Raw genomic sequence first — 27,714 nt, 5'->3', positions numbered from 1 at the left:
ACAAGTGGTGAAATCCAGCTCCACGTTTTCACACACCAGGGCCAGAATCATTCGTCTGGTGATGTGCAACTCTGGGAAGCCCTTGCTGAGGTTTATATCCACAGGCTTTACCCAGATAATGGTTTGGAAAACAAATACAGCTTTTAACAGTGACATATCTTTATCTGAATTTGTCTCAGGGCCAGAATTTCCCTTCCTTAGTCTGCCACTGCAGCAGATCAGGCCCTGGTGCACAGCACTGCTCTGCTTCACCAGGCTCAGCAGTGCCCTGCACACTCCAGTAAATCCAGCACTTGGCTTGCAATACCAACTACTCTGCAGGACTAGTAACTAGTCTCAACTATTTACTTGTAGTAACTAGTCTTAACTATTTGCTAGCAGTAACTAGTCTTACTTGTTCTAAAAATCAGACCATTTTTTCTACTTTCCCCCATATCTGCATTTTTATGTTCAAAATGACCATCCTAAGGAGCGCTGTCAAACATGACAAATCCTTTACTTTGAATATACTTTGACATGGAGTAAAGATGCAATCATGAAGACCCTGCCTGGAGTCTTTAAATTGACACAATTCCCTGGTGTCAGTGGATTTACACCACCTTCCATCAAATCAGGATATAGCTCAGCCCTGATGATCCCATATGCCAGATACTGACAGTTTCAGGGAGCACCAGCACACTGCATTATTCAAGAGGCACACTGTGAACACACAGCAGAGACAATGACATCATCTGGATGCACAGGGCCACGGAGATGATTCACCGAGCACAATCATTTGCATTCCTGAGCCAGGTTTAATGTACCGGGGAAAATGAGGGATGGCAGCGACTGTGCTGGAGCATGAAGTGAGGAAAATAAACAGAGCAGGATCTCTGGCAAAATCTGTCCTGTGTGCTGCTTCCAGAAGCCATTCCAGTCCCATTTCCAGCTTAATGGGCCTAGGAGCAGGCAGTGAAAAGCACAACATTTTGCATGAGAGCGTGCTGGTGTGCCTAAGGGATTTCCTTTCCCAAAGGCAGCCTGCAGTAGCAACGCACACCATCGGCTGGCGCACAGTGTCCACTCCCGGCTGGATTTGGGCAGTGCCACCTCTGCACTCCCAGGCAGGCTGCACACCATCGGCCGGCACACACCATCAGCAACGCACACCGTCCCGCTCCCGGCTGCCTCTGCCCAGTGCCACCTCTGCACTCCCAGGCAGGCTGCACACCATCGGCCGGCACACACCATCGGCCGGCACACACCATCGGCCGGCACACACCATCAGCAATGCACACCGTCCCGCTCCCGGCTGCCTCTGCTCAGTGCCACCTCTGCACTCCCAGGCAGGCTGCACACCATCGGCCGGCACACACCATCAGCAATGCACACCATCAGCAATGCACACCGTCCCGTTTCCGGCTGGATCTGCCCAGTGCCACCTCTGCACTCCCAGGCAGGCAGGCAGGCAGGCTGCAGAGGCACTCCACACCATTAGCGATGCACACCGTCCCGTTTCCGGCTGGATCTGCCCAGTGCCATCCCTGCACTCCCAGGCAGGCAGGCAGGCAGGCTGCAGAAGCACTCCACACCGTCAGCAATGCACACCGTCCCGCTCCCGGCTGGATCTGCCCAGTGCCATCCCTGCACTCCCAGGCAGGCAGGCAGGCAGGCTGCAGAAGCACTCCACACCATCAGCAATGCACACCGTCCCGCTCCCGGCTGCATCTGCCCAGTGCCATCCCTGCACTCCCAGGCAGGCAGGCCCAGGGGCTGACCCAGCTCAGCTGCACAAACCCAAGTAAAGCCCTGGCTAAGCCCAGCAGCTGGGTCTGTTCCAGCACAATCCAACTCCAATTGTTTGGGAACAGCTCGTTTGCAGGTAGCACCACCTAGAGATCTCCCCACCAGCCAGGGAGCAGAGGATCACCTAGGTTTGGGGGTTCTGCTATGGCTGGGTCAGGGACAGATGCTCTGGCCAAGCTGAGGTGCTGCAAGGGAACCCAAGGAGGAACAGGTAAGATGCAGAAAGCTCCTTGGAAACCCTGCAGTGTCAGCACTGTAAGAGATGCTGACTTCAGAAGGCTCTTAATGAGCTTCCAGCAGTCCTAAAATGCTTCATAATGTCTAGTAACTACCACAAAATCTGGGATAAAATAATCAAATGCTACACTGAGAGATGCTGAAAAAAATAAAAATAAAATGTGTGGAAGAAATCAGGGATATCACCAGTGTGCTCTCGCCTCTGAACTACGATGATATTTGCTATATTTGCTATATATAAAAAGCTCACAGATGATAAGCAGCTATCTCTGACTATACTGCAAAATCTATGAGCAGACTCATAATTCACTCTTGACATGGAGAAAAACTTCTTGCTTGGCCCAGAGGAGAGAGCATTTTTCTTTCAAAGTCGAATGTACAGACAACTGAGTGCAGCCACACCATCTTCACTCTAAACCTTGTTCTAAAAATTCTTCCTGAGAGAACAGCAAGAACTTGGGCAAGTTTCCCTTTCCAGGACAATGGTTTTGTACAGCCTTCCCATATAACAGCTATTGTGAGAAACTGAGAGTCTCCTTTCCATTCAGAAGGACCTGGAAGCCAGCAGGAGAGCTGGATTCCAGCTGGATTGCAGATCCTGCCTGCAAGAAAAGGGCAGGGCAGGAATCAGGGCCTCCCTTGCAGGGTCACAGCAATGCCCTCCTCGCGCTCAGGAGGGAATGCAGTCTCCTATAATACCTTTTACAGCACAATCTCTGCACTACCCACAGTTTTCTACTTTATTTTTACATTTATGCTGACTGTAGTGCTTTCACATGCTTTCAACTTCCCCATGAGTACAAGTTCCCACTCACAATATTCTTGTCATCCTCCCAGGTTTTATTTCCTTCGGGAAAGCTCCAAGATGCAAGTAGCCACCTTCTGATTTACCTTCCTGAATTGGGGAAAAAAAGCCCTCCACTTTCTTCTGCAACATTCTGACACTTGAGAGCATGTTCTATTTTCAGATATAATCAGCAGCCCATTCCCTCCACAGAAATACCCCATGAAAAAACATCATTGCCATGTTTGAAAGCCAGTGATGATAAAGAATAAAATTCTAGGATCACAATATTCAAACCCACAATCAAAAAAGTTGTTACCAGTCCAACATTTCTAAATATACAGCAATATTTTAAAAAAAGCTCCCATATAACTTAAAAACCAAATTGCAATAAAAAGCTCCCTATTTACATTTCTTTAACATTATCCCTGAGCATTCACAGTTAAGCTGTAGCTTAACAAGAAATCCAGTATGCAAGAATAGCTTATTACACCCATAATGGAAGAAGCTGCTTCCTCATTTTCCTTCCACAAACCCTCCTATTTCAGTGCCTTGAAACTTGTAAGCATCTTTACTGCTTTTGCATGTTTGATGAAAAATCGGTGACTGTCCTTACTGAAGTACACGTTAGCTAAAAAAATAACAAAAGCTGAAGAGTGAATTTTGCTAAGGGTTTTTTTCTCCTAGGAAAATTCTCTGTGTGACCCACATGCCAGAAACTGGCTACAGAAGTAAATAAAATCTCTCCAATCCATTTTTCCATCTTCATCTATTCTCCAAGTCCCTTGAAACAGTTAAATTTATTAAATTGCTGCTAAGAGAAGATGCAGAGATTCAGGTCCTACTTTTTATTCTTTCTAGGGCAGTTTTTCTGCCATGAGAGCCACGTTGTTCTCTGCCCTGCTGAACTGCACTCCTGACAGCACGGTTTGCCTCATCCTGCTTTATCTTTCAGCAGCACCAGTTGGTTCTCTTTCTGCGCAATGAAAGCTTTTGGCAGCTTTCGGTTTCCTCTCCCAGCAAACAAGCTATTGTGGGCTAAGGATTAAACCAAGATGAAGAATTCCAGTGGATCAGCTTTAACCTACCAGATTGCTCCTCATGTCTTGAAAACCACTGTCCTTTCACCACTTACTCTTTCAAATGAGAAACTGAAAAAGCATCATTGCCAGAGGTAACTCCCCCCCCCCGCAAAAGGAGACAGGGAATAGAAATTAAGTGTTAAAGTATAATATTTATAATCTAATTAACTAATTCTTGCCTGTAGTAGTATATTACAGAACTGATTGCAGAAAACTGCCATGAAAAACTAACTAAAATAAACTTCCTCAAACAGAGAGTGGCTGAAACTAACAGGAAAGAGGTCTGTGCCATTTACTGTGATACCCAAATAAACCAGCCAGAACTAACTTCTGTCATTCAACTTTTCACCAAAAACTACATCCCAGAGAGGGCTCTTATGTTTGCAATAAAACATAAAATCACTTGCTGACCTGGGACCTCACATACTTATTTTTGTGTTTATACTTGGATCTATTTTATATTTGCTTCTAGACTTTCAGTTATCACCACTGCAGACCATTTAGAAAAAATAAAAATCAACCATTTTTTTTCAATTGAAAAAAATACTATCCTGAGAAGAACTTGCTTTTGAAAACACAGAAATTGTAAATTTTCTTTTTCAATGAATAAATGATTCTTCTGAAAGATGTACCCCGAAACTCAAACCACCTTTAGAAGCGGATTTTGCTGTACTAACACTGGGGCAGACTGCACACACACTGTGATGCTCAGTGTACAAACAGGGAATGTTAATGAGCACACAGTGCTGTTAACCCTTGCACTGCTGAGCCCAGATGGAGCCCACCTGTGCTGCCTCTGGCAGGGCACACGCAGACAGGTACATCCCCAGGTATGCTGTATTTTCAATGAGACATGGGAAAAACACTGCATAAACTCTGTGTCTCATCAGCTCAACTGGTGATCAGGAAAGCTCTAATGGGAGCAAGGGCAAACAGCCAGAAGCAGTCATCAGGATGCAAGCAGAAATAAACACCCAGGGACGGTGAAACGTGGAACATGCCAAAGCAGTCTAGAAACAGATGCCATCAAAGAGAAGAGACTTCTTTCAAACAAAACGCTCTGATCCCACACAGAGCAACAAAAGAAACTCCTGTTGGCTTCAGCATACAGCAACACACAGCACAAATCAAATAGGATATGGATTTTCTGCAAGGGAAGCTGTTATTTGATGAAAGAGCACTTGCAACCCAGCTGCATCATTATCATAGCAAGAAGCTCTCTGGGATGAAGCTATCTAAACCTAGCAAAGATGAATTCACTATCACCCTGATAGAGATCCCAGATGCACTTTTGAGATGATATGTATCACCTTAGCCTGAGGCACTGTATTTATCCTTGTAAATTCAGGGATGACAGATGGGTCTGTTAGGCACCAGCAGTGCACCCTGAACATGTTATGACAAGTAATCTGCTTACAAGCAAGGAATAATCCCTTCTCTAATGCCAGGATCTTACACTGAACATGCTGCTTGGACAACAAAATCATTGATAACAAAGAAGTCTGCTCTGTTTCTGCAAGTGCAAACTCTGACCACAGCCCAATGCCTGTGCTGTGCCCCAGGTGCTGGGTCTGCACCTCTGCTGCAGGATGGTGCTCACTGGATGTGCTCACACAGCCCATATTCTGGGCTGGGGCAGGGTGTGTGGCACAGGAACAAAGGATGGAGCTGCTGCAGGATGGTGCTCACACAGCCCATATTCTGGGCTGGGGCAGGGTGTGAGGCACAGGAACCAAGGATGGAGCTGCTGCAGGATGGTGCTCACTGGATGTGCTCACACAGCCCATATTCTGGGCTGGGGCAGGGTTTGAGGCACAGGAACAAAGGATGGAGCTGCTGCAGGATGGTGCTCACTGGATGTGCTCACACAGCCCATATTCTGGCCTGGGGCAGGGTTTGAGGCACAGGAACCAAGGATGGAGCTGCTGCCTGGGCAGGATGGTGCTCACTGGATGTGCTCACACAGCCCATATTCTGGGCTGGGCCAGGGTGTGTGGCACAGGAACAAAGGATGGAGCTGCTGCCTGGGCAGGCTGCTGATGTCATGTCTGACTCCAGTGGAGTCACTCCAAGACTTCCCTCAATTAGGGCACAATTACCCCAGCAGCAGCATTTGGAAACAGGCAGGGGAAGGAGGAAAGGAAAGGAAGAGGGACTTTTTTCAAGCCTTTTGGAGTCAACAACAGTGCAGCAGCCTCAGCTAAAACCTGTGCAAGAAATGAGCCACAATCCCTGAAGGTTGACCACTCAAAAAAACTTCCTTGGCCTTTAAATGCTTTGGCCCGTGAATAAATAATGAAAGGACACGTGTGGATTTGTCTGTCATGCATGAAGAAAATGGAATGATGAAAACAATTTCCCCACAGTTCAGGGAAACACTGCAGCTGCAGTTGTGGATAAAAACAAAGCCCCATCAGCACAGCCTCCTAGTCTGCTTGTGCAGCACAAGTGCAGGTGGCCAAAGATAACAGTGCCTGACCATTTCTGACTCTCCAAGGCCATGTCTTGCCTAGCAGATGGCCCCAGCCTTTGGCCTTTTCATAGTTAATACATTTCTTGAGCTGTTTAACTTCCCTCGCTCTGCGAGACAATTGCACTGCGCAAAATCCTCTTTACCTTGGAGGACTCTGAGGAAGTCCTGCAATGAGGGGGCTGCATGCACCGACATCAGCCAGCAGATGCTAACTATTCACATGTCCATCATGCCCTCCTTGCAAAGCTGGCATGGCAAGGCAAGACAAGCAAAAGGCAGGGACAAAAATGATGCAAAGGCTGTGTAGATCACCCAGGAACAGGCTGAGGTCACAGCCACAGAAGGATGCTTTGAGAGGTGGAGCCTGAAAACAGAGGGAGAAAACTCCCAATAAAACATTTAAAAACAATTATGTGGAAAGAAATGTTTAAAGCTAGCACTGTGCAAACCACAAGGGAGTCACAGACTGAGTTTAGTTTATGAGAGGGTGAGAAAGACAAAGGTGACCTAAAATGACACAGGTTTATGTAGAAACATAAACACCTTTCAAAAGTCTCCATTCCCTTCTCCAGGCCATGATTCCTTCCCAAAGGAGCAGGGTTTTCATGATTTTCTAACATTTGTTAGCAAAATCCTTTCTCTCTTTTCTTAATGAAGATTAATCTAGACCCCAGAGGTCACCACTGTCCCTGCCACCCACCTGCTGACCCAACGTGGCACAGCCACCTCCATCATCCACCTGCCTCCTATTTCCAGGACCTCAGGGCCATTCAGCTGAGAGCTTCACTGAGGGAAAGATCCTCTGGTGCCTGTAGTTGTATGAAATTGTTCATGGCAAATGATGCCATTCCTTCTTTTACAGTTTTATCACTCTTACCGTGCCCAGTAAAGGTGTTTGAAATGGTTGGCATGGTATGGCCCCAATACAGGCTGTGCAAGGAAGAGGTGACAGTTCAGGAAGGAAAACAAAGCAAACTGATAAACACTGCTGAGACACAGAATAATATCGAAGAAACATACCCCACACACTGTAACTACAGCCTCAGAATATGAGGCAGCTCAGGTGTTTCTGTCTCTCTTATGGCCCAGCAAATACAAAACCCAACGGAGTGCCTACTCTCTAAACCCTCTAAAATGCTGCAACTGCAAAGACATGTGAAAAACCACATTTTTAGGAGACTTTGCAAAGTACTTTTCATACCAGAGCTTCTCCAACAGGTCAGGTGTGTAGCAGGACAGCTTGTGGATGTGCTGTGCTTGTGTACCTGCTGTGATAATGTGGTTTAATGATTACAGATGGGCTGTTCCCATTTCCCCTTTCAAATCTTTTAGATTAACCTGCAGAGTGCTGAAACTCACACCAGCATCCGTGCTCAAACAGACGATGGGGCTTGTGGAGGTTTACAATTCTGGCACATCCATTGCAGAGGAAAGCTCTAGGGAAGAGAAGGCAAGCCTAGCCATTACCTCAGATGTCTAATTCTGCAAGACTCGGATTTATAAATACATAAATGCATACTCTGATTTAATTTCTCACATTTCATTCAGTGCTAAATGGAAGTTGCAACCATGACAGCAAGAGCATTTATTTTGCTTATGGGAACACTAGCAAAGCAGTAATTAAACAGAGGCAGCTCAGTATCGTGCTTCCTTCCCCACAAACCTCTCCAAAGCACCCTTGTCAATTGACTTACAGCATCAAGTAAAATCTCCTCATGTTTCATGATAAACTATTTTAGTAGCAGGTTGTGTTGGTTTTGCAGAGCTCAGTTTTTGGTAGCAGGGGGGTCACGGAGGTGGCTGCTGTGGGAAGCTGCTGGAAGCTCCCACCACATCCAGCAGAGCCAATTCCTGACAGCCCTGAGCACAGACCTGCTGCTGGCCAAGGCTGGCCCAGTCAGGGATGATGGTAACGCCGCTGGGTAACAGAGTGAAGAACAAAATCAAAAAGTGGGGCACAACTTTTTTTCTCACCAAAGAGGAGGAGGAGGTGAGAACATGTGAAGGAAACAACCTAGAGACACAAAGGTCAGTGCAGAAGGAAGGGCAGGAGTGCTTCCAGTCCTTAGCTCATGCACCCTCCATTAAATCTTCCTCTGCTCTGCCCAGCTGTGGCAGAAGTGACACCGTGGGTGCCTGGCCTTGGGCAGTGCCAAACCACAACACAAGCACCTGCCCTGCACAGCACACAGCATCTCTCCCTCCCTCATCTCCTGCTGCCCTTCCTCCTCACTTCCCTGCAGTCACAGCAACTCTCAGATGTCACCACGAGACCGTCTTCCAAGACTTCCTTTTTTTATTTTTGACATCCTCCACAGTAGAGTAATGCACAGGTGGCTTTCACCACAAAACTGATGCACAGCAACACGCACAGTGTTTGCATCAAGTGATTTTGCTGCCTGGCTGGAAACAAGAGCTCAACGAACAACAAGGATCTGCCTCATTCCCTGTGGAGCCGAGGTATTCCTACCTTTGCTTCCCAGGAAGCCATGCCTGGCAGGAACTGAAACCTGCTGTTGGAACTGAGGCCAGACTCGGTGAGGAAATAAGCCTTGAGCATCTCTGGGATTTCAGACCACAGCTTCCACTCTCAGATCTCTTGAGCACTCATTTATTGACCTTCTTTCATTTAATCCTCACAGAGACCAAGGAGCAGTGAGTGCAGAACAGCAGGTAAAGGCCAAGCAGTTCTATCATCATTGAAATGTCACATGAAATATTTCTTTCCTGGATGTAGCTCTGCACCAGAAGCAAGGCAGACACGCCATCCCTTTCTGTGTGACCCTGCTACATGTACCAGACTTCTTACTCTGGCCTAGGGCTGCTGGTAACAGACAGGGAGATAAACAAGGATCTTGAGCCCTGTTTCAGTCCTGGAGCACACTGAACCAGGTGTTTGTCCCAGTTATCAGGGCAATAAAAAATCCCGCATTTTCTTTTTTGTGAACGAGAGCACATTTTTGGAGAGAAAGCTCTTGATATTGAAACCAGCTTTTCTGATCCATTTTTAGCTGGCATGGCTGTTGTGTAATTCAGGGATCAGCTTCCCCCTTTTGCAGATTTAAAAAAAGCTTTACTGTAAGCTCTGCCTCTCATTCCATGCCAGGGAACTCTCACAGAGCTTTTGCAGTGCTGGGGCAAACAGGCTGATGGCACTTGAGTGAGAGCCTTCTCCTCTCTGCAGCACTCAGAACTGTGGGCTGTGATGTTCCCTCCAGATGCCAAAGCAGGGCCCAGCCCGTCTGTCCTTCTGTCCCTCCCTGAACAACTCCCAGTTCCCTGCGCCTCTGGGGTTCTTTCCCCAAATCACCCCTGATTCTCACTCTAAATGCACTCAGAGGTGGTTCCTCGTGAAACCCAGGGGTGCTGATGCTGCAGACATCAGAGCTCCAGGAGAACAGCCCTGCCAGGGCTGATGTGTGACAAGGACAAGACCAAAGGGTGTCCCTTGCAAAGAGGCTGCAGCTCACAAAGCCAAACAGGAACAGCTGCAGGGATGTTCAGAATTGCTGGAGGCTCTGACTCACAGTCATTGTGAGATGATTCAAAATGGAATGACCTGCTCTCCCAAGTGTTTGTCCTCACCTCATGCTAGGGGTTACAGGCTCCAAGGAAAACCAGGAAATCAAACTTGAGAAGGCTGGTTCAACCCAAAGCTCTGCAACTTTGCTAAAGCCACACTTGGAGATGAATTGAGCTATGGAACATGCACCAAACTCCACAAATTCCATCTCAAATCAGTAGCAAGCAGCTGGCAATGAGGCACTTCAATCCCTGTACAGCACTGGGTAAATAAATACACACATAATGCATAAGGCACTAGTGTGTCTATGGAAAGGGGCCAGAAATCCAAAGGTTGCCTGAAGAATAATCATTCTGAGAGATTTCATCAACTAGTATAAAAATACTTTTCCTCAGAAAATGATTAATCACCCCTAAATTAGTTGATTATCTTTTAATCTGAATTTTTTTAAACTTCAAAATTAAAGATGTAAAGCTTTACTCATTAGCTCAATTTGAAATCATTAGAACAGTAAATAAAGAGGAAGAAGTATTTCCTTATTTCAGAGCAGAACTGAGTGACCAGCTGTTGGAGATTAGGCTCTCCCAATGTCCTACAGGAAGGCTATAAATTCTTGTTTTACTTCTGCTAGAACAGGGTGAAAGAGGAGGTGGGCACTGCTGCCACACATCAGCTGTCTGTCTGTCCAGCTCACCACCAGCTCTTGGGCTTCACACGTTTGCTCTGTCTGAGCAACAATTGGCAGGTGCTGCTTTCAGTTCTCAGTGCTCAGCTAAGATTTGTATTTTCTCTCACATTTTGACCAGGTTAAACTGCTCTCACTAGCAGTGAGGCTGTGAGACTGCACCCATGCGGGACATTTACATCCAAGGACAGGCAAAGGAGCTTTTCCCATACTCACACTGCTCCGAGTGTCCCCTGGCAAGGGGAATGAAGCAGCAGGAAACCAGGAATGGGATGACAGAGTTCTTTTTTTGTAATGCACTGTGCTGCCACACACGTTACTGATTCCTCAAGGAAGGAATGTTGGTGTTCTGGTGGCCAAAAGCACATTGCTGCTTTATGGGGAGTCTCATCATGTCAGGCTACAAAATATGAGGCAGCCTTCCCTGCTATCCACCATAAAAATATCCCATCACACTCTCTAAAGAAATCACATGAATTTAAAGGCATAGGCATTGGAAAACATACAGCAAGTGAGAGGCTTTTGGAAACACCAGTGTTTCTACAAATGTTAATCATCGCCAGAAGAGCTTGTCTCAGTCATTCTGTAGTTCATCATTGCATATAAACAAGAAATTACAATTTCAGGTAATAACCAGTAGCGTCTGGTTCCTAATAAGTTCAGTTTTCCTACAGAACAAACTCAATTTCTGCTTTTAATTACATAATTGCGAATCCAGAGTAACTGATTTGGGAGATAGAACACTGCAATGAGAATGAAAGGCTGCTAAGAGTTTGATTCAGAGATTTCCTGCTTGCTGACCTTAACTGATGGGAATCAGGCAACATTTTCCATGGGCCCTTCCATTCCAAATCTTGAGCTGCATGTCTAGTTAGCAGAGATGCTCTCTGAAGTGCAATACAGCATCTGCAAACACTGTTCACTGGGTAAAGCAGCTTCTCCTGCCTTTGAGAGACTGGAGAGGATTGGAGTTTTGGAGGAGGGCCAAGGCAGTTCAAACTACTCCTTTTAATACATTTGGCCAAAAACACAAATAATGCTGGAGTGTAGGATTTTTGTAATAAAAATTTTACCAAGGACACCTATTTTTCTGGAAAATACTCAGAAATTATTGACCTGCATTTTTAAGAAGTACAGGCTTGTTTATGTAATAGACTTCTGTAATAATTTGTATTTGACTGTGGACAGCTGGAAAGCACACACAAGTGCAGATAATTTAAATGGTAAAGGAAATGGGGAATCTGTCTCTAATTAAGGGCTCTGGTATGAAGTGGGCTTATGAACTGCTAATTTAACTAACCAGCCTTAGTTCAGTGCTGTCACAAATGAAGGGTGCAGTAAAAGGTACAGGCAGCTCCCAAGTGAGGTAGATCTGGTGCTGCACTTGCCCCAGCTCTGAGGAGGAGCCAGGGCAGCTCCCAACACCACACTCATCATTCCAAACAGAGCCTGCAGTTTGGGGAGCAGTCTGCCCCCCATGGCACAAGGGATTTCACTGAATTCTGCTGGGGAAGCACAAACTGAGCTGGGGCAGCTGAGAGACAGAGAGCAACTGCAGAAGTGTCCTTGTCACGTGGGGAGAATCAGTGCAGCTCCCTTGGCCTCCCTACAGTGATATGGCCATAGTGCAGCAGCTGAGCATGTTATCCAATATCTGCAGCTCCAGCTGTGCCTGCATGGCTAATCCTGACAGATCTGAGGCAAGGCTTACATGGCACAAAGCATGCTGCTTAATATCATATCATTTATCAGGAAGAGTCTCCTGGATAATTTCTGCCTCAGCTCAGAGCTAAGTGAATATGGCAGAGCAAATAAACAAGATCAGAGTTATTAGGAGGGCTACTAAGTGATCCAAGCCCACTGAGTGATCCATGTGCACATCAAAAAGTCATTGGAATTATTTAATTGTTGAAATGACCCATGTTGTGCAATTTGAAAGCAGTTTGTTATGAGCACTGAACACTCCATATTCAAGCTGTTCTCATTCAAACTCCACAGCTGCTGCAAGATGGGAGATAGTTTGTGAACTCCTGCCTTTATAAACACTTTACTTAAATTCAGCCACTTATACTGTATTCAGCCACTTATTTAATCATACCTTTATTCAGCCACTCTTTCCCCCATTTCCTTAATTTACCCTAAAATTCATGGCAAATTTACAGCAAAAATTTTAAAAAGAAATCTTGTAATTTCTTGTGAGCAAGTGTACAAAGGGAGGGAAAAATCTAGGTTGGAACCAGCTTTTCTCACCGAGTGGAAGGACATGCACAGAAAACCAGTGCACCTGGCTCTGTCACTGAGCCACCCTTCTGAAAGCTGTCCCTCCATCCTGTCCTTCTTCCTGAGGCTGCTGCTGCCAGAGCCCCAGAGCTGCATTTACTGATCACAGCCTGTGCACGCAGCCCCCTGTGTCACTGCATGGCTCACAGCCCCTGGCACACTGCACTCCAGGCAAAGGCACGGTGCCCCCACAGGCCCAGGCCCGGCAGCCCCCAAAGGCACGGGCAGCCCCCAAAGGCACGGGCCCGGCGCCCCCAAAGGCACGGGCAGCCCCCAAAGGCACGGGCCCGGCGCCCCCAAAGGCACGGGCAGCCCCCAAAGGAACGGGCCCGGCGCCCCCAAAGGCACGGTACCCCCACAGGCCCAGGCCCGGCAGCCCCCAAAGGCCCGGGCAGCCCCCAAAGGCACGGGCCCGGCGCCCCCAAAGGCCCAGGCAGCCCCCACAGGCCCAGGCAGCCCCCACAGGCCCAGGTACCCCACCCCTGAGCCACTGCCAGCCATCCCTGCCAAGGGCTGCAGGAGGCTGTCCATGCTCTGAGCACAGGGGGAGCAGGTGCCTCCTAAGGGCACACATCACCCCCACCCCAGCCCCACACGTTATCCTGGCCAGCTGTCCTGCAGCACTCACAGGATTTGGCTGCCCTCCACACAGATCTAGTGCTGTGTCTTCAGTGAGGAAAGGGGAAAACACAATGCAAGAAAGAGCAGAAGCAGATCTGGGGTGTAAATCTTTCTTCCCTGCCACGAGCCCCATCCCCTGCCCCCAAGCTCTTCCTGCACCTGGTCTGTGCCTGCCAGTGCACCCCACTGGTTCCAGCAGCAGCAATTTCCACTCTCTTGGGCTGGAAGCAGTCACCTGGCTGCTCAGACATTGCTGAGGGACCAACTATCCCCCACTCCTGCACTGAAAGTGAGACTGGACAGAAGGATGCCAAAGGGGGGATTCAGCCCCCATGCACACCCCCAGTCAGACAATGTTACTTTACACTGAAAGCCAGAATAAATGGCTGAATAAAGCATAAACCAGAAAATGGGAGAAGGATTACCTAATATTCCAGCTCAGCTTAGGAACTCACCCTGTTTACAAGGGCAAAACCAGTCTCACTCTAGTTCTAAGCAGAAGATGTAATCTGACTTCTAACCAAGGCCATTGGGAACTCCAAGCCCACTGTAAGAACCAATCCCTTCTTTGCCAGTAGCATTACAGCCAATTTCTTAAACAAGTGATTTAAAGCAAAACATCTTCACTGCCATCTGAACATGAGCACACAACATAAATCTTGCTTCCCAGTTTCTGCTCTTGACCACTGGAATGCTGCTGCCACTATGAACACTGACTGTCCTTCAGGGAATGAGAAGCCTTTATGAATACTGCAAGATAAATAAAATTTATACAGCAAATTCTGGTTCAGGGCTTCAGCTCTTATACCTCTGTTATCTAAACATTGCCAGCAGAGCCTCAGTAGAGCCACCTGAAGACAGCAAAACACAATTTGGAACCTGTCAAACATGAATTCCCTTTGTGTGAAAAAGGAATCAGTCCCTTAAAAGGCAGTTGACTCCACAGGACAAAATCTTCCTTTGCAACAGCTAAGCATACACAGGGAAAAAAAACCCATTGATATCTCACACCCACTTTATTCCAAGTAAATAATTTTAAATAATTAATCACCATCACTATTAATTTACTTGTTTTTTTCCTTGGTATCCCAGGGCTGTTGCTAATGGTGGTTATTTAAGGCCTCACATCACAGAAACCTATTTCCATGCAAGGTTGCAAAGGGCAGAATGAGAGGAATGGCAAACAGCACTGTGGAACTTAGCTGACCCAGCAACATCCAGGAACACTGACAAACATAAAAAGAGGATGGTGGAGGTGCTTCTGTGCTGTGGCTCCTCAGTGATTGCAGCAAACTAACAGAAAGAGACAGATCCCTGATGGATCCTGGCTCCTAGGCAGGCAGCGTGCTCAGGGTCCTGCCACCCCATGCCAGGGGAAAACGCCTTGGACAGTAAGTTTGTCACTTGATGTGCACTCCTGCACCCGAGGAAGAAGCATCAGAGACGAGAGCCAGACACTGCAATACCCTGACAGTGTGTGAACAGCAATTAGCAACTCTGTGGACAGAAACAGATTTTCTGGCAGGTCTCATTAATCTCTTTATGCAGATTTAATAGTCGTGAAAGAAACTGTGTGAGTGGCCAAGAACGTGAAGTCTCCTTCACGTGAGGTAACTCAGCCAACACCTCTGATCAAAGACTGGGCAAAAATCCAGGGATACACTGCTCTGGGCTTCTCTGGCTCACTGCTGGACTGTGACAGCTCCCTCATGTTTCTGTTATCCTGTCTGAAAAGGAGGGACAGGAGTATTTCATCCACCTTCCTAAATGCATCTCTGCACCAGCCTGCAAACAGCAGCTTGACTTACAACTTACAAAGAATGCACCTTCTAAAGTGGGAGATCAGATCTTTGAAATCACACCCCACAAACAAACCTTTTGCTGCCTGCTCTCCACTACAGAACCAGCACCAGAAGCCCTTCCCAAAGGCCAACTCAAAGCTTGCCCCTTGCTGTCACACACGCCTTCATCCCCCAAGCTCCACAGCTTTTCTGCAGGTTCCTTCCTGCCTGACACAGAAGGGGAGATTCAGGCATCATTCCCTGGGGGGGCTGGCTGGGACAGGACAGGAGTGGACAGCTGGGAAGGAGCTGCATTTCTGAGGTGCCTCTGGTTTGCTCAGCAGCACCCAGCCCCTCTGTGCCAACAGCAACACCTGGATTCAGAGCTGTTCCACCTACAAGCACCCGCTGGTCCATGCCTGCATCCCACAGGCAGGGGATGACCTGGGAACAGAACACAGCTGGGACCCCTGGACAGCCATCTGCTCAAGCTGCAGCTGGGCACCCCAGAGCACACTGAGCTCACCTGGCCCTTGCAGGGCTGCTGGGAAGAGCCTGAGCAGAGGATCAGCTGCCCCTCTGCTGGAATGAGCCCTCAGAGCCCAATGAGCTCTGCTGTGCTTCACACCCATGAGGGCACTCAGATCTGTACCTGCAGCCTGTTCACATTCTGATCAGCACAGAAACTCCACCTTGGACTCAGATTGACAAGGCTTTTCCCTGGCTATTCATCCTCCCTAACTTGCACAAATAAAGGAGCACTGATGCCAGGTCTGTCTGCACTGTATTTAACTGGCAGCCTCTGATATCCGAGTGAGTTTGTGTCTTGTGTTACAAAGCCCAGGTCTCACAAAATTGATCACTGCGACTGCTATAAAACAATGGTGTGTTTGGCTGCAGGGCTTTTTAAAATTTTCTTTTGTAAGTCAGTTGCTTTCTTAAAAAATGAAGCTTAACTCTTACTGTTTGCTTCCCATTGCTACTGCTCAGCAAGCCCACTGCCAGGATACAAATCTGGCTGCTTCTTGGGTTGCCTTCTTGCCCAAACACTGGTCTGGCATAACCATAATGGAAGGTAGGACAGATTGGTCAGAAATATCTGAAAAGCAACTCTCTACCATATCAAGAGCAGGTTTAATTAGCCTAATGGATCTAAGGAACACAGCCTTTTACCTCATAGAGTGTAAGTACATCTCTCAGTTACTGAGCTGACCTTTATTAAAAGATAACTGAGTCACGTTTCATCATTTTATCCGATTACTCCATTTTGTCTTTTATTCTTTTGGAAAGTCTTTCCTGTTGTCATTGGGAGTGAATAGAGAAGTGCTGTGAGTGTGTCTACAGACCACATTTCAAGTTTTTTCTAAGAACTGCTGCAGCAATCCAGGAGCTGCCAGGACTGGGTGGCCTTGCTTGAGCAGAGGCTCATCTCCAGGGGTCCCTCACAATTATGCCATTCCATGATTTTGTGAATCCCTCTCAAACTTAGCTTTACACAAAGATTTCAACCCAAACCTGCCAAGGTGGCAGCTGCTTTCATTGTGTATCTGCAGCACTGCCAAGACTTGGGTAAGTCATCTCAGCAATCAAGTCTCCAGAGAGTAAGATGAATTTTACAAGTTATGTGCTTAGATGTGGGGATTTAAAAGTCTGCCTACAGTGTTTAGCCAGTCTCTGCCTGGAATGGGGTTAGAAAAGGTGGCATTAGGTGAGTCCCTCTTGGCTGGATAGTAAATACAACCATCTGGTGTAAGCCTGCATTACTGATTTACAGTACTTCATTACTGGATAGTACAGGAGAGCGGGGACTGAAGCTGATGAGAGATCAGAATGAGGAAGGAAATCCTGACTGAAGTTTTAATGAGCCACGATCTTTTAAACCACAGGATGAACTTTTGCCATGGAAACAGTGACAGGCTCAGCTCTCTGTTCTACACTGTGCCTCATATCAGTGTTGCTCAGTGCCAAGCTGCTGTATGGAACGGGCAGGGCACTGAAAAACTCAGCTCAGAGTATTCCGAGTACGAATTCAGCACTGCTGCTAATTAGAAATGCTGCTCTGGGCATAAACCCAGGCAGAAACACTCTCTTGTTTGTAAGGAAGGCCTGTCAATAGTAGCAGAAGTAATAATTACCACACAAGAATCAACACCCTCCCACAACAGAAGAGAATAAATTAATTAGAAGTGTAATAACACATGCTTTTAGAGAATCATGGAATGGTTTGGGTTGGAAGGGACCTTGAGGGTTATCTGTTTCCAGCCCCACTGCAATGGGCAGGGATCCTTCCACTAGACCAGGCTGGCATTTTGCACATTGTTTGCCATCCTTGTAGAAAAGGCAAAAAAAGGTAGGACAGTCACAGTGGAACATTCTAGTCTGAAAAATGAATTTATTTTTCCTTCTAAATACAAGGTATTCATACCCCCTTAGACAAGCCAGTTATAGGGGCTGGCACAAACTGAGTTAAAAACAATAGTAAGATTTCCTGTACTAAAGTCTCCTAAAGTAGCTAAGATTTCTTATTTTAAGACACTTGAGAAGTCTCTTGTGTATTGCTTCAAAACTGATGTGATATAGACCCTTAATTTTAGTGTGCAATTTGACTTAAAGAGTCAGAACCTTTATGGTCTGGTTTTAGCACCCATCCTTCCTCAGTGAGAAGTGCTCAAGTGATCCAAATGCAGAGACAGCTACCAAAATCAGCAGTGCCAAATCTTACAACTCTATCTCCACACTCACCCAGGGAAGAGTGTTAAAATTACTCTACTGGAGATATTTTCTAGTCCCACTTTACAGCTCCATCTTTTATTAGCAGTTAATAACACACTTCAACGTTACAAGCTGTCTACATTCTCTGATCTAGCTTTGTACTCTAATTTTTCAAATTTAAACTCATGGAAACCTGAGCTTATTTTATGATTTTTCCTCAGATATTCAGGTTTTAATTAATGCAAGCAAATCCACTGAAAACTTTCAGTCCCACAGGGGTGACAAAACTGACAGGAGGGTAAAGCTCAAATCAACACACCATCCCTTGAAATGTCCTGTGATGGAATTCATGAAAAGTCTTTGTGATTTTTCTTAGTCAGAAAACAGAACCAGAAATTGAAATAAGAGTCTTCCTTGTTTACAAATAATCCCAACAGCCTCCAAAATCCCTCCTGAGCCCCAGGGAAACCAGGAGAGCAACAGCCTGCAATCACATCTCAATGCCTTGGCTGCTCGGAGACCACCTTCAGAAATTCAACTAACTCGGAAGAGAAAAGCAAAGATTTTGGGTGAAAGACCTCCAAAACTTGTCTTTTTCTCCATGTTGTGCCATTTTGAAATGTTTGCTCCCATAAATATTCCACCCATTCTGCTTTTACACAGCTACCTAATTGCTCATTCTGCCAGCCTGCATGCAAGTGAAACAGACATCCAGACAATAAAATGAGAGCATTTCCTCCAGAGACCTCTCAATGAGCAGTAATGAGCCTGTGGGTAGAGCTGCTCAGCACTTGCTTCTCCCACTTGCCTGCCTCTAAGAGTAAAAGCACATTCTAGAATGGTCACAACTAAGCTGTTTACAAGGACTCTGATGGAACATAAATCAATCGGGATCAGCAACTCACAACTTTGAGACAGACCTGGAAATCTGGCTCTCATATCTTGCACACATTTGCTTTGAAAATAGGTTTTAATCCCTGACAATACCTCTCCCTCAGTGATGGTGCCATTTATCTTCTTTGTGACCTCCTGGGAAGGGCCTTCAGAGCATGGAGACATTTCTTCCATGTTTAGCCATTTCCACTCTCTTTCAGTGGACTAAACTAAGAGCAATTTATTTATTTTGCCCTTGATTTCCCCCACCCCCTGACAGAATCATAGAATCCTTAAGGTTTGGAAAAACCTCTCACATAATCAAATCCAGCCATCAACCACCACCATTTTCACCATTAAACCACGTCCTCAAGTGCCATATCCACACATTTTTTGACACTTTCAGGGCTGGTGACTCCCCATGGCTATCTGTTCCCATGTTTTAAACCCCTTTCAGTGAAAAAAAATACTTTGCCCTTTTTTTGCCATCTCCTACGAACATTTGGAAAAAAGTCCCAGAAATTCTTCCTTATTGGTTCTGATATTGCTCTGGCTATTTATTTATAAACTCCTGAAAAAACATTTCTCAAGATCCATCTACCTCCTGGTTTACCTAAAAATCCCTGCAGTTTGTGAAGCACTGCAGTGATTTACACTGCAGAGTCTATTCCCCCAAAGGATTCCACGTGAGGGTTTCTCTCTCCATTCATCCTTTCCTTCAGCATCTATTCCAAGTGCTGCTTAAAATTAATTCAGCCTTCTCAGGTGCTGATCTCATTCTCAGCCATCCCCAGCAGTTTAATGAGAAAACAGACCCTAATTAATCCCTCTGACATTATGCTTTACCCTAAAGCTTTTGGCCTGCTATCCATAAGGATTTTACACTCCTGTGCCCATCTCCTGAATTTGCATGTTTTCTCAGAAGTTTATGGGATCACATGGCTGCAGATGCTGCAAACTATGGGAATTATTTAGAAATAGGAACAAAAGAAAAAGTGGGAATGTCACAACCGGGCAGATTGCAGAGAAGTAGCCATCTTCTGTGTTCTCATTATCTGTACTCATTCAGATTGCAGGATTCCTCGTATCTCCATTTAAAAGAAAATATATATGTACACATTTGCTTTCCTGTCAGTATCTGAAAATACCCAAGAGATGCAAAATGCTAAAAAAATCTAGGTTAACAATAAAGACTGTAAAGAAAGACTGGTTACCCAAACATGGATTAGGCGCTTAAAAATCTTTGGAGAAGTCACTCTGAACAATCCTGGGTTTCCCACATAAGACACTAAAGTATTCCAATGGCTTTGAAGATACTAGTCACATACTTAAATATAAGACACTTGATTAACCACTCCACACATTGGTAGTAGGATTTAGAAGCTCTCATATCAAGTCCTACTGCAGGAATACAAGGATGAAAAACCCCTCACGTTAATTAAAAGCATGATTTGCTCAGGGACATATATAGCATTCCCATTTCACAGCCCTAATAATGGAAAATCAGACAGCTGGCTGTCTGTGTTTGGTAGTGCTGGCAGACTCTTGGATACAGTGGTCTGAAGAAGACACCAGGAGCTGGGAGAGGGGGGAGGAATGAAAAGGAACAGTCTTCCTGCCACAGCTTGCCAAGAAAATAAAAATGTGTGAGACAATGTGTTAATGAATATCCCCACAGATGAGCAAGCACCGGTGATTTTGGTAAGGCAAAGATTTTGCAATTAAAATGTCATTCACAATGGAGATAACGACGATTATCATCAAATTCCCAGACAGGAAACTTCCAAATGCATGTGTAAAGCAATGCCTCCCATTCCTCTCCAATCCTACAATAAATACACAGTAGAATTGAAATCTGAGGCTACTTCAATCACAAATCCAAACTGATTCTTTTAATCCTGGTATTGTCTATCTCTATGACAACTACTAATAAAACATTTCTTTTCAAGAAAAAGCATCAAACCATGATTTCATGAGATCTCATTTAGAATTTCCCATTTCATCTCCACATCAATTTGCCCTTTAAATTACAGTAAGATGGAGACATCTGTAGGTTCTCCCTAACACCTGGCACTTGCTTTTGCTATGAGGTACCATCCCTAAGTGTATCCCAGAAAACTCTCCTGTTCTCCTCCATCTTTCCTCCCCCAGATTGGGTAACTCTCCCTAACCCAAAACGTCACCCCACTGCAGCAGCACCTGGCCCTTCCCTTTGGAGCCAAAGGTGCATTTTGAGACACCTCTAGAGCCACCAGCCCTGTCCTTAGGCTGAGGGTTCCTGGATCTCCTTCCTGCTCATTGCTATTATCTAATGGGTAAGAGAATAAAGGCCCCTGATTTAAATGGGGTCAAAGCATGGCTGTAACAGCAACAAACTGTTCCAGTCACAGCAGGACTTATTTGCAACTCCAGGTATTTCTGCTCATCAGCTAAGAAACTCAAAAGCAAACCAGAAATTCTGGAATTTTTCTTTCCTGGCTCTGCCTTTGGCCTGGTGATAGCACTGGGCCAGTCCCCTCCATCCCCAGAGTTTAGCTTCCTTTTCTGTTCAAACAAGGACAGAAATAGATGTTCCACACAAAGAGAAAATAAGATAAAATTTATAAACGTAAAGGTTTTTTAGGAAACGCTGTATTAGAGGAGGGCAAAAACTGATTACCACCAAATGGGGCTTCAAGCAACCTCCACATACAGGAGAGTTATCACAGTCCTAACTCCTAAGAAGTACTTCCCAGAAATGTTACCCCCTTGCTGTTGGCACAGATGTTCAGAGACTCTTGCAGATGATTTTGGACTTCTCATCAATGAAATCATCTGAGATATATTTAAATACCAAGAATGAAAAAAGGAACTCCATATGAAGTGTTTAATATCTGGTGACTAATTGACTTTGCAGGGAAAGATCTTCCCATCACTTGACTTGCAGAGAAAGGACAAAATAAGCACAAAGGGTTTTCCATCAGGAACATATTTTATGGGTGGTTTCTACCTTTCTTTTTCTGATCTTTTGCAATTACCAAAATATAATGTAACTACATAGGAATAGAATATGTCATTTTTACACAGACACACACTGAAGAGGAATTCTCATGAAACATTTTCATGAGTTTAAGCAACAGGCATAATACTATACATTTGTTTGATCAAAGATGAAGGAAGCTTTTATCAAAGTAAATTATTGCTTCAATTCCAGTTTTCTTTATTCCTAATAGTCTAAGTCACTTGGATCCAGAGATGTCTTCAGGACTGAATCTAGGAAAGATTATTAGCTGCCTCTAAAATGTAGGGGACACTGGAAAGCAAATTTAAGCCCACTCAAAATCCATGGGAGCCTAATAAACAGCAGTGATATTTAACTGGCATTTCCAAGCTGAGAGGCAGAATCATTACATTTGTTAGTCTTTAATCTCATTCCCTCATCATGGTTTAGTGCAAGACACTGGATGCAGCAAAAACTTGTCAAATATCACAGAGATCAAAAAGGTGAATTAATTTACTGAAAGGAAAACATTCCCATTCAGTGGTGGAAGTTCAAACTTCCACATGGGCCATGGACACACAGCTCATGGATAAAATACTCCCCAAAATCACCAGCTGGTCTAAAACTCCCTGAATGCTGGGGAACATCTATTTGGAGTATTATATCCATGTTACTGATGATATAAGTGTGCATAGGTTAAACAGATAAGCAGACGTGGCACTAGAAAGGAACACTGCTGCAAACAGCATCTGGCTGCAGATTTAATTAGGAGTGCAGACAAATTATTACTGCATGACATTTGCAAGAGTTGTTGAAGATAAGAAATTCATAAAATTGGCTTCTCCTAAGCAGCCCAGATCCAGTGACTTTAGAAACAGATAATAATCCACGTCCACAAACTCTTTGTGTTTCTGAGTTACAATTCTTATGCCATTGATCAAAAATCAGCGCTGCCTCTTAAGCATTTTATGTTCACTGACTCGTCCCTCTCCACGGCTGTAGACAAGGGATCAGAATATGGAAACAACTTCTCTAAGTGACACAACCTTGCTCATTTTCCCCAGAGTCTTAAGAATGGCTGTAGGCACATCTTTCCTAGGAGGGACTTGGAGCCGCTGGACTTGGAAAGAAAATAAAACCCAGGACAAATACAAAAGCATCCTCTGAAGCCAAGCTGAGTAGGATGGTAGGGGAATGAACTGGAAACATCAAAAATGTGGGACTGCAGTCCCGCAGCAACACTCAGGCTAGAGGGTGGCAAAGGTCACCTTGGCCCCAGGAGCACCTTTATGCAACATTTCCATCCCAACTGCAACCCTAACACAGTCTTTGACAGAAAAGTTATGCTGTAAATGCAAAGTGGGAAAAGGCGTTTCACACAGGAGTGAAGGACTGTGAGTTCCAGTATTAACTGAAGAGAGACATCTGCAAAAAGTTTCAGACAAAAAAAGAAACTGGGACAGTCAACACACATCCTCTTACACTGGAAAATTTCTACCACAGTGCATCTGTTGTCAGTTCTTCTATATGACACTAATTGAAGTTAGGGGAGGACATTGCCAAAACCCAAATGAGTAGGACATTCAAACCCAAATGAGAACAGAGCAAAATATTTCACAAGTGAAAACTGTACTACCTTTCAGAAGGATGGTGGAGCCACAACCAGCACCCAGGGAGGCTTCAGGCAGCTCTGTCTTGTCCCTCAGCCCCGGCTTTTGTGCCCTGCTGCTGCTGCAGTGCCCCTGGGCACCCCATGGCTCGTTCCCTTCAATGCTGCTCACCTGTGTGCACACCTGGGGCCAGTTGGGGCTGATTGGGCACACCTGGGGCCAGTTGGGGCTGATTGGGCACAGCCCACCCCAATCACCCCAAACTCTGTGCCTACACCACCTGCAGAGTCTCAATTCCTGTTGAAAACAGACAAGGAACTTGATCTCTACGTTTTGCAAAAAGCAATATTTAGAAGTTATTTTTAAAGTCAGGGTACTCCTAAATTAAAATTGTGACTCTTCCATCCTAAGGTGCTAAACTGATAGGGCAATGGTGCTATCTCTGCAATAACTGCTGCCAACAATTATTTTTTAAAGGCACTAATTCTGGTTTTGGAACCACACAGAAAATTGCTTCCACATCCCTGGTATGAAAACTTTGCCCTACTCAACATGCATCACCATAAATTATCTAGTAAGGGTAAATCTTTTAGAAACCATGAATGGTGTTGCAGGACCAAGTCACTAAACCTGCCATAAGACACTTGAGAGATAACTGAGATGTCAAGCCTCATCAATATCAACATACTTCAAGTAAGGACAAGAGGAGAGGGGAAGAATGGCAATGAATAATCCCATTATGTGATGCTAGATAACACTCAGCGTAGAAACAGATACATCAGTCACAAATATGAATGTCTTTGAATTTCATCAAAAGTATAAGTAACCCTAATTCCTAAAAAGGCTTTTTTCCACAGGAGTGATGACAGAGTTGTAGTCTTTTTTTCCATTTTAACTTTCAAGATACAACCTTTATTTCCTCACTCTAACTAATACACAGGAGATAAAATAATTACTTTGGGCAGCACACAGGAAACATGAGTCAATTATTTTAAAAAAATTAAAATGTTTCTTCCTGACCAGGCAGAGGAAGCAAAGCCTAAAAGGAGGCTTCTGCCAATTTTCAGTGCTATGAATTTGTTCCCTGTGTTATTCTCAGTTACTGGTTGTGTATCTCCCCTAATCAATACATGCACATACATTCCACAATACTCTCTCATCTTGCACGACAGTAACTGTCCGCTCACTTTGAAAGCTGACATTAATCACTATCTTGTTTCCCTTTGCTCTTTTTTTCCCATTTCCCACCCCCTCCACTCCTCCTTGAGCTATCCACCCCTCACAAAGCAGCATCTCACTTCCTCCCTCTGCTTCTTCAACCCTCTCCTCATTCCACCCTCCCCTCTTGCTGGAACACTCCATGGTCTCTCCAGTGTGGCCCCGCAGTCTCCTCCAAGCATCACCAACACTCTTTCCCTTTTCTGTTCAAAAATAGTGACTACAGTCAGCTTCCTACTCCAGACCTTGACAGAGGGGAGCGTGTCACACAAACATGCCTGAGTTAAATAATCCTGTCTTGCAAACTGTAAAACCCTCTGAAAGGCTGTGTTTCACACTGCTCCTCTTCATTTCACCCCAAATGCCGTGGCCAAACTGATCTTTACTTGATGAGATGTTCTGGCCATGTCATTCCACTTCTTAAATCCCTTAGCCATCCACATACCACAGCATTTTCAGATCACTGCCCTGGGAAACTCCCTGGTTCTGCCTGGCACCTGGTGCCATCCCCTGCCAGCTCTGCTTGCTTTGCTTTCATCTCATCCCACAAACATTTCTGTGCCTTCCCCTGCTCAAGCACTCTCTGCCTGCAATCAGCTCTTGAAGCTCATTGTTATTTATTATTACTCCATCTCCCTCTTGCTTGTCCTCTCTGTTCTACTCTGTCAAAGACTGTCTTGTCTTCCACACACTCAACTACAGAACCCTTCAATGCCCGAAAGAGAGGAAAAATATTACATTTAAATACCATCAAACATCCATTTCCAAGCCAGTGCCTCTCTTTCTAAAACACCTGGCTTTCTACCATGCATTTAATTTCCCTGCTTTGCTTCCTTTCACAGTCCTTCACCTGCCAGTACTCACATTATACATTTCTTTGTGCTTAATCATTTCCTGCTCATCCCCTTGGCTCATATTTTCTCTCTTGTGTTTTTCAGTGAACATGGCAGGTTACTACCAGATCTTGTTCTGCCTGAGAACAACCTACCTCATTCCAGAGGATAAGCAAAGAACATGGCAATTAAAATTCAGGAAGACAAAATCAGAGCGATAGCACTGACATTTTTTTCCCCACTCTCATCAGCAAGTGACATTTGGAAAATTTCAACCAATTCTAATAAACAACGCAAATTTGTCCCAGTTTGCTAAGAAAGCAAAGCTTGTATGATCACACCCTGCCAAGCAGTTCCATCCTAACCCCTTTTATGAGTCAGTATCAAACAAATAATGCCAAGGCAGTGACACTCAGGGGTTGTGTGTGCTGAAACACAGAGCAGCCCAAATCAGCATCTCCTGCACTGTGGGATGCAGCAGGAGCTGGCCTGGCCAGCACAGCAGTGTGGGGCACCCACCAACAAACACACTCCTCCCTCAGCTCCCTGCTTACACTGAAAGCATCCGAGGGTCAGCTTTAATTATTTCACCTAACACCAAGCCATTGCCTGCTGCACCTTCTCCAGACCCCCTTCCAGCATCAGATTGTTAGGAACACAACTCTGATGCACCAGTTCCTGTAACACTGATGAAGCATTTTTCTTTTTTTCCTACCCCCAGCCAGAAAAGAAAAAACCTGCTCTGTACCTTTTTTGAATGATACTGGGGTTTGCTGTCACCAGCTGGGTTTTGGATCCAACGTCCTTGCTGTATTCACTGGACAGAGGAGGAAGGTTGCACCTGCACACAAAGACAGACAAGAGTTTAGATGACATTCAGGACTGACAGCTTCAGAAAATGTAAAAACCATGTATTACAGCACCAGGCTACAACTGCTCCCTACTGTACCACACCTATAAGCGTTTTTGTACCAGACTGTGGGGAAATACAGAAATAAAACCTTTTGCAGAGATGAGCTCTGTGTAGCTGCTAAGGAAAACCAAAGGCATGCACTTGACATTTCTGACAGGCTGTGGAAGGGGCTGTTACTAGCTACAAAAGAACTTTTTTTAAAAATCCAAACTCTTTACAAGTTCTGGTTTTCACCCTGTTTTGTCTTGTTTACCACTATCAGGCTTCAGATTGATATTACCACTCTGTGGTACTGCAGGCATTATCTAAAGGCATTAACTAAAACTAGCATTTTTAATATTGCACTCTGGGATACCATCACCTTATAGAACTCATTGAGAAAACACAGAAGAAAAAATCAGATGGCTTTTTAGACACGTGCATCTGAGTTCTGCTCACAATCTTGTTCTGGTGGGCAGGGTGAGGATGGAATAAAGCCAAAGCAATTGAGCAAATTTACTTTGGGAAGCAGAGAATCAAGACTCAATAAACCAGAAGTAGAGGGAAACATCCACACAGTGAGCAGTCCTAAAAACTCCTTTGTAAAGACCTCGGAGAAGGAGGAAGGTGCAGGAGACAAAGATGAAGATACATTCAAACAGCATCCAAGCCCGTGCACTGCCCCAAAAACTAGTCAGGAGAAATCTACTCAATACATAAAAGTTGCACTAAAAACTGGCTTCCAAACACTATTAATTTCAGATTTCTCCTTTAAAACAAAGACATGAAGAGTATTTGGAATGTTTAAAAGGCAAAAATGAAATCATGATTCTCAAAGACAAGCAGAATTTGGATTTTTTTTTTCAGAGAATGGCTTTTAGAATGTTGTTGGGGTTTTCTCTCTGCAGTTTTTGTTAAGTTGAAAAAAACCCAACCAACCAATCCAAAACCAGCCAACCAGCAACAAAACAACCCAACCAAAACCACAGTGGTGTTACATCAGCCTCTATCTGCATATAAATACCAGCTCTCAAACCCTTAAATTCTCATCATCAAGCAATGCCAAGGAAAAGGACAGCAATGTCCTGACTACATGAAACATAATGAATAAATCACATCCACCAAGAAATACAGAATTTCCAGGAACATTTTCTCATTTTCATGACTGTACTTGTTAAGATGTGCACAATGTATTGAGATTTCAGACAGGAAACAGCTTCTAGGTCACTGTACCACAAATTAAGAGAAGCTAGAGAAATTCAAATGAAGACAGAAAAAAAATCAAAATAAGAGTTTTCAGAAACTGCAGTCATTGATGGGAAAGGGAAGGGCCAGAAGCTTAGGG

At 45.0% G+C, this 27,714-nt stretch overlaps 1 protein-coding gene across 1 annotated transcript in view; it reads right to left on the bottom strand.

The window, feature by feature from the left end:
• Window positions 1–27,714, bottom strand: part of ST8SIA1 (ST8 alpha-N-acetyl-neuraminide alpha-2,8-sialyltransferase 1) — a 95,684-nt gene that overhangs the window by 14,904 nt on the left and 53,066 nt on the right. Inside the window, exon 4 of the mRNA XM_058022099.1 lies at window positions 26,226–26,318. Coding sequence (XP_057878082.1) covers window positions 26,226–26,318 — 93 coding nt within the window. The remainder of the gene's footprint in view (window positions 1–26,225; window positions 26,319–27,714) is intronic.

Source organism: Melospiza georgiana, chromosome 4 (genome assembly GCF_028018845.1).
Source record: "Melospiza georgiana isolate bMelGeo1 chromosome 4, bMelGeo1.pri, whole genome shotgun sequence".
Classification (NCBI taxonomy): domain Eukaryota; kingdom Metazoa; phylum Chordata; class Aves; order Passeriformes; family Passerellidae; genus Melospiza; species Melospiza georgiana.
The sequence above is the reverse complement of the archived record's forward strand: the minus strand, read 5'-3'. Positions and strand labels throughout refer to the sequence as shown.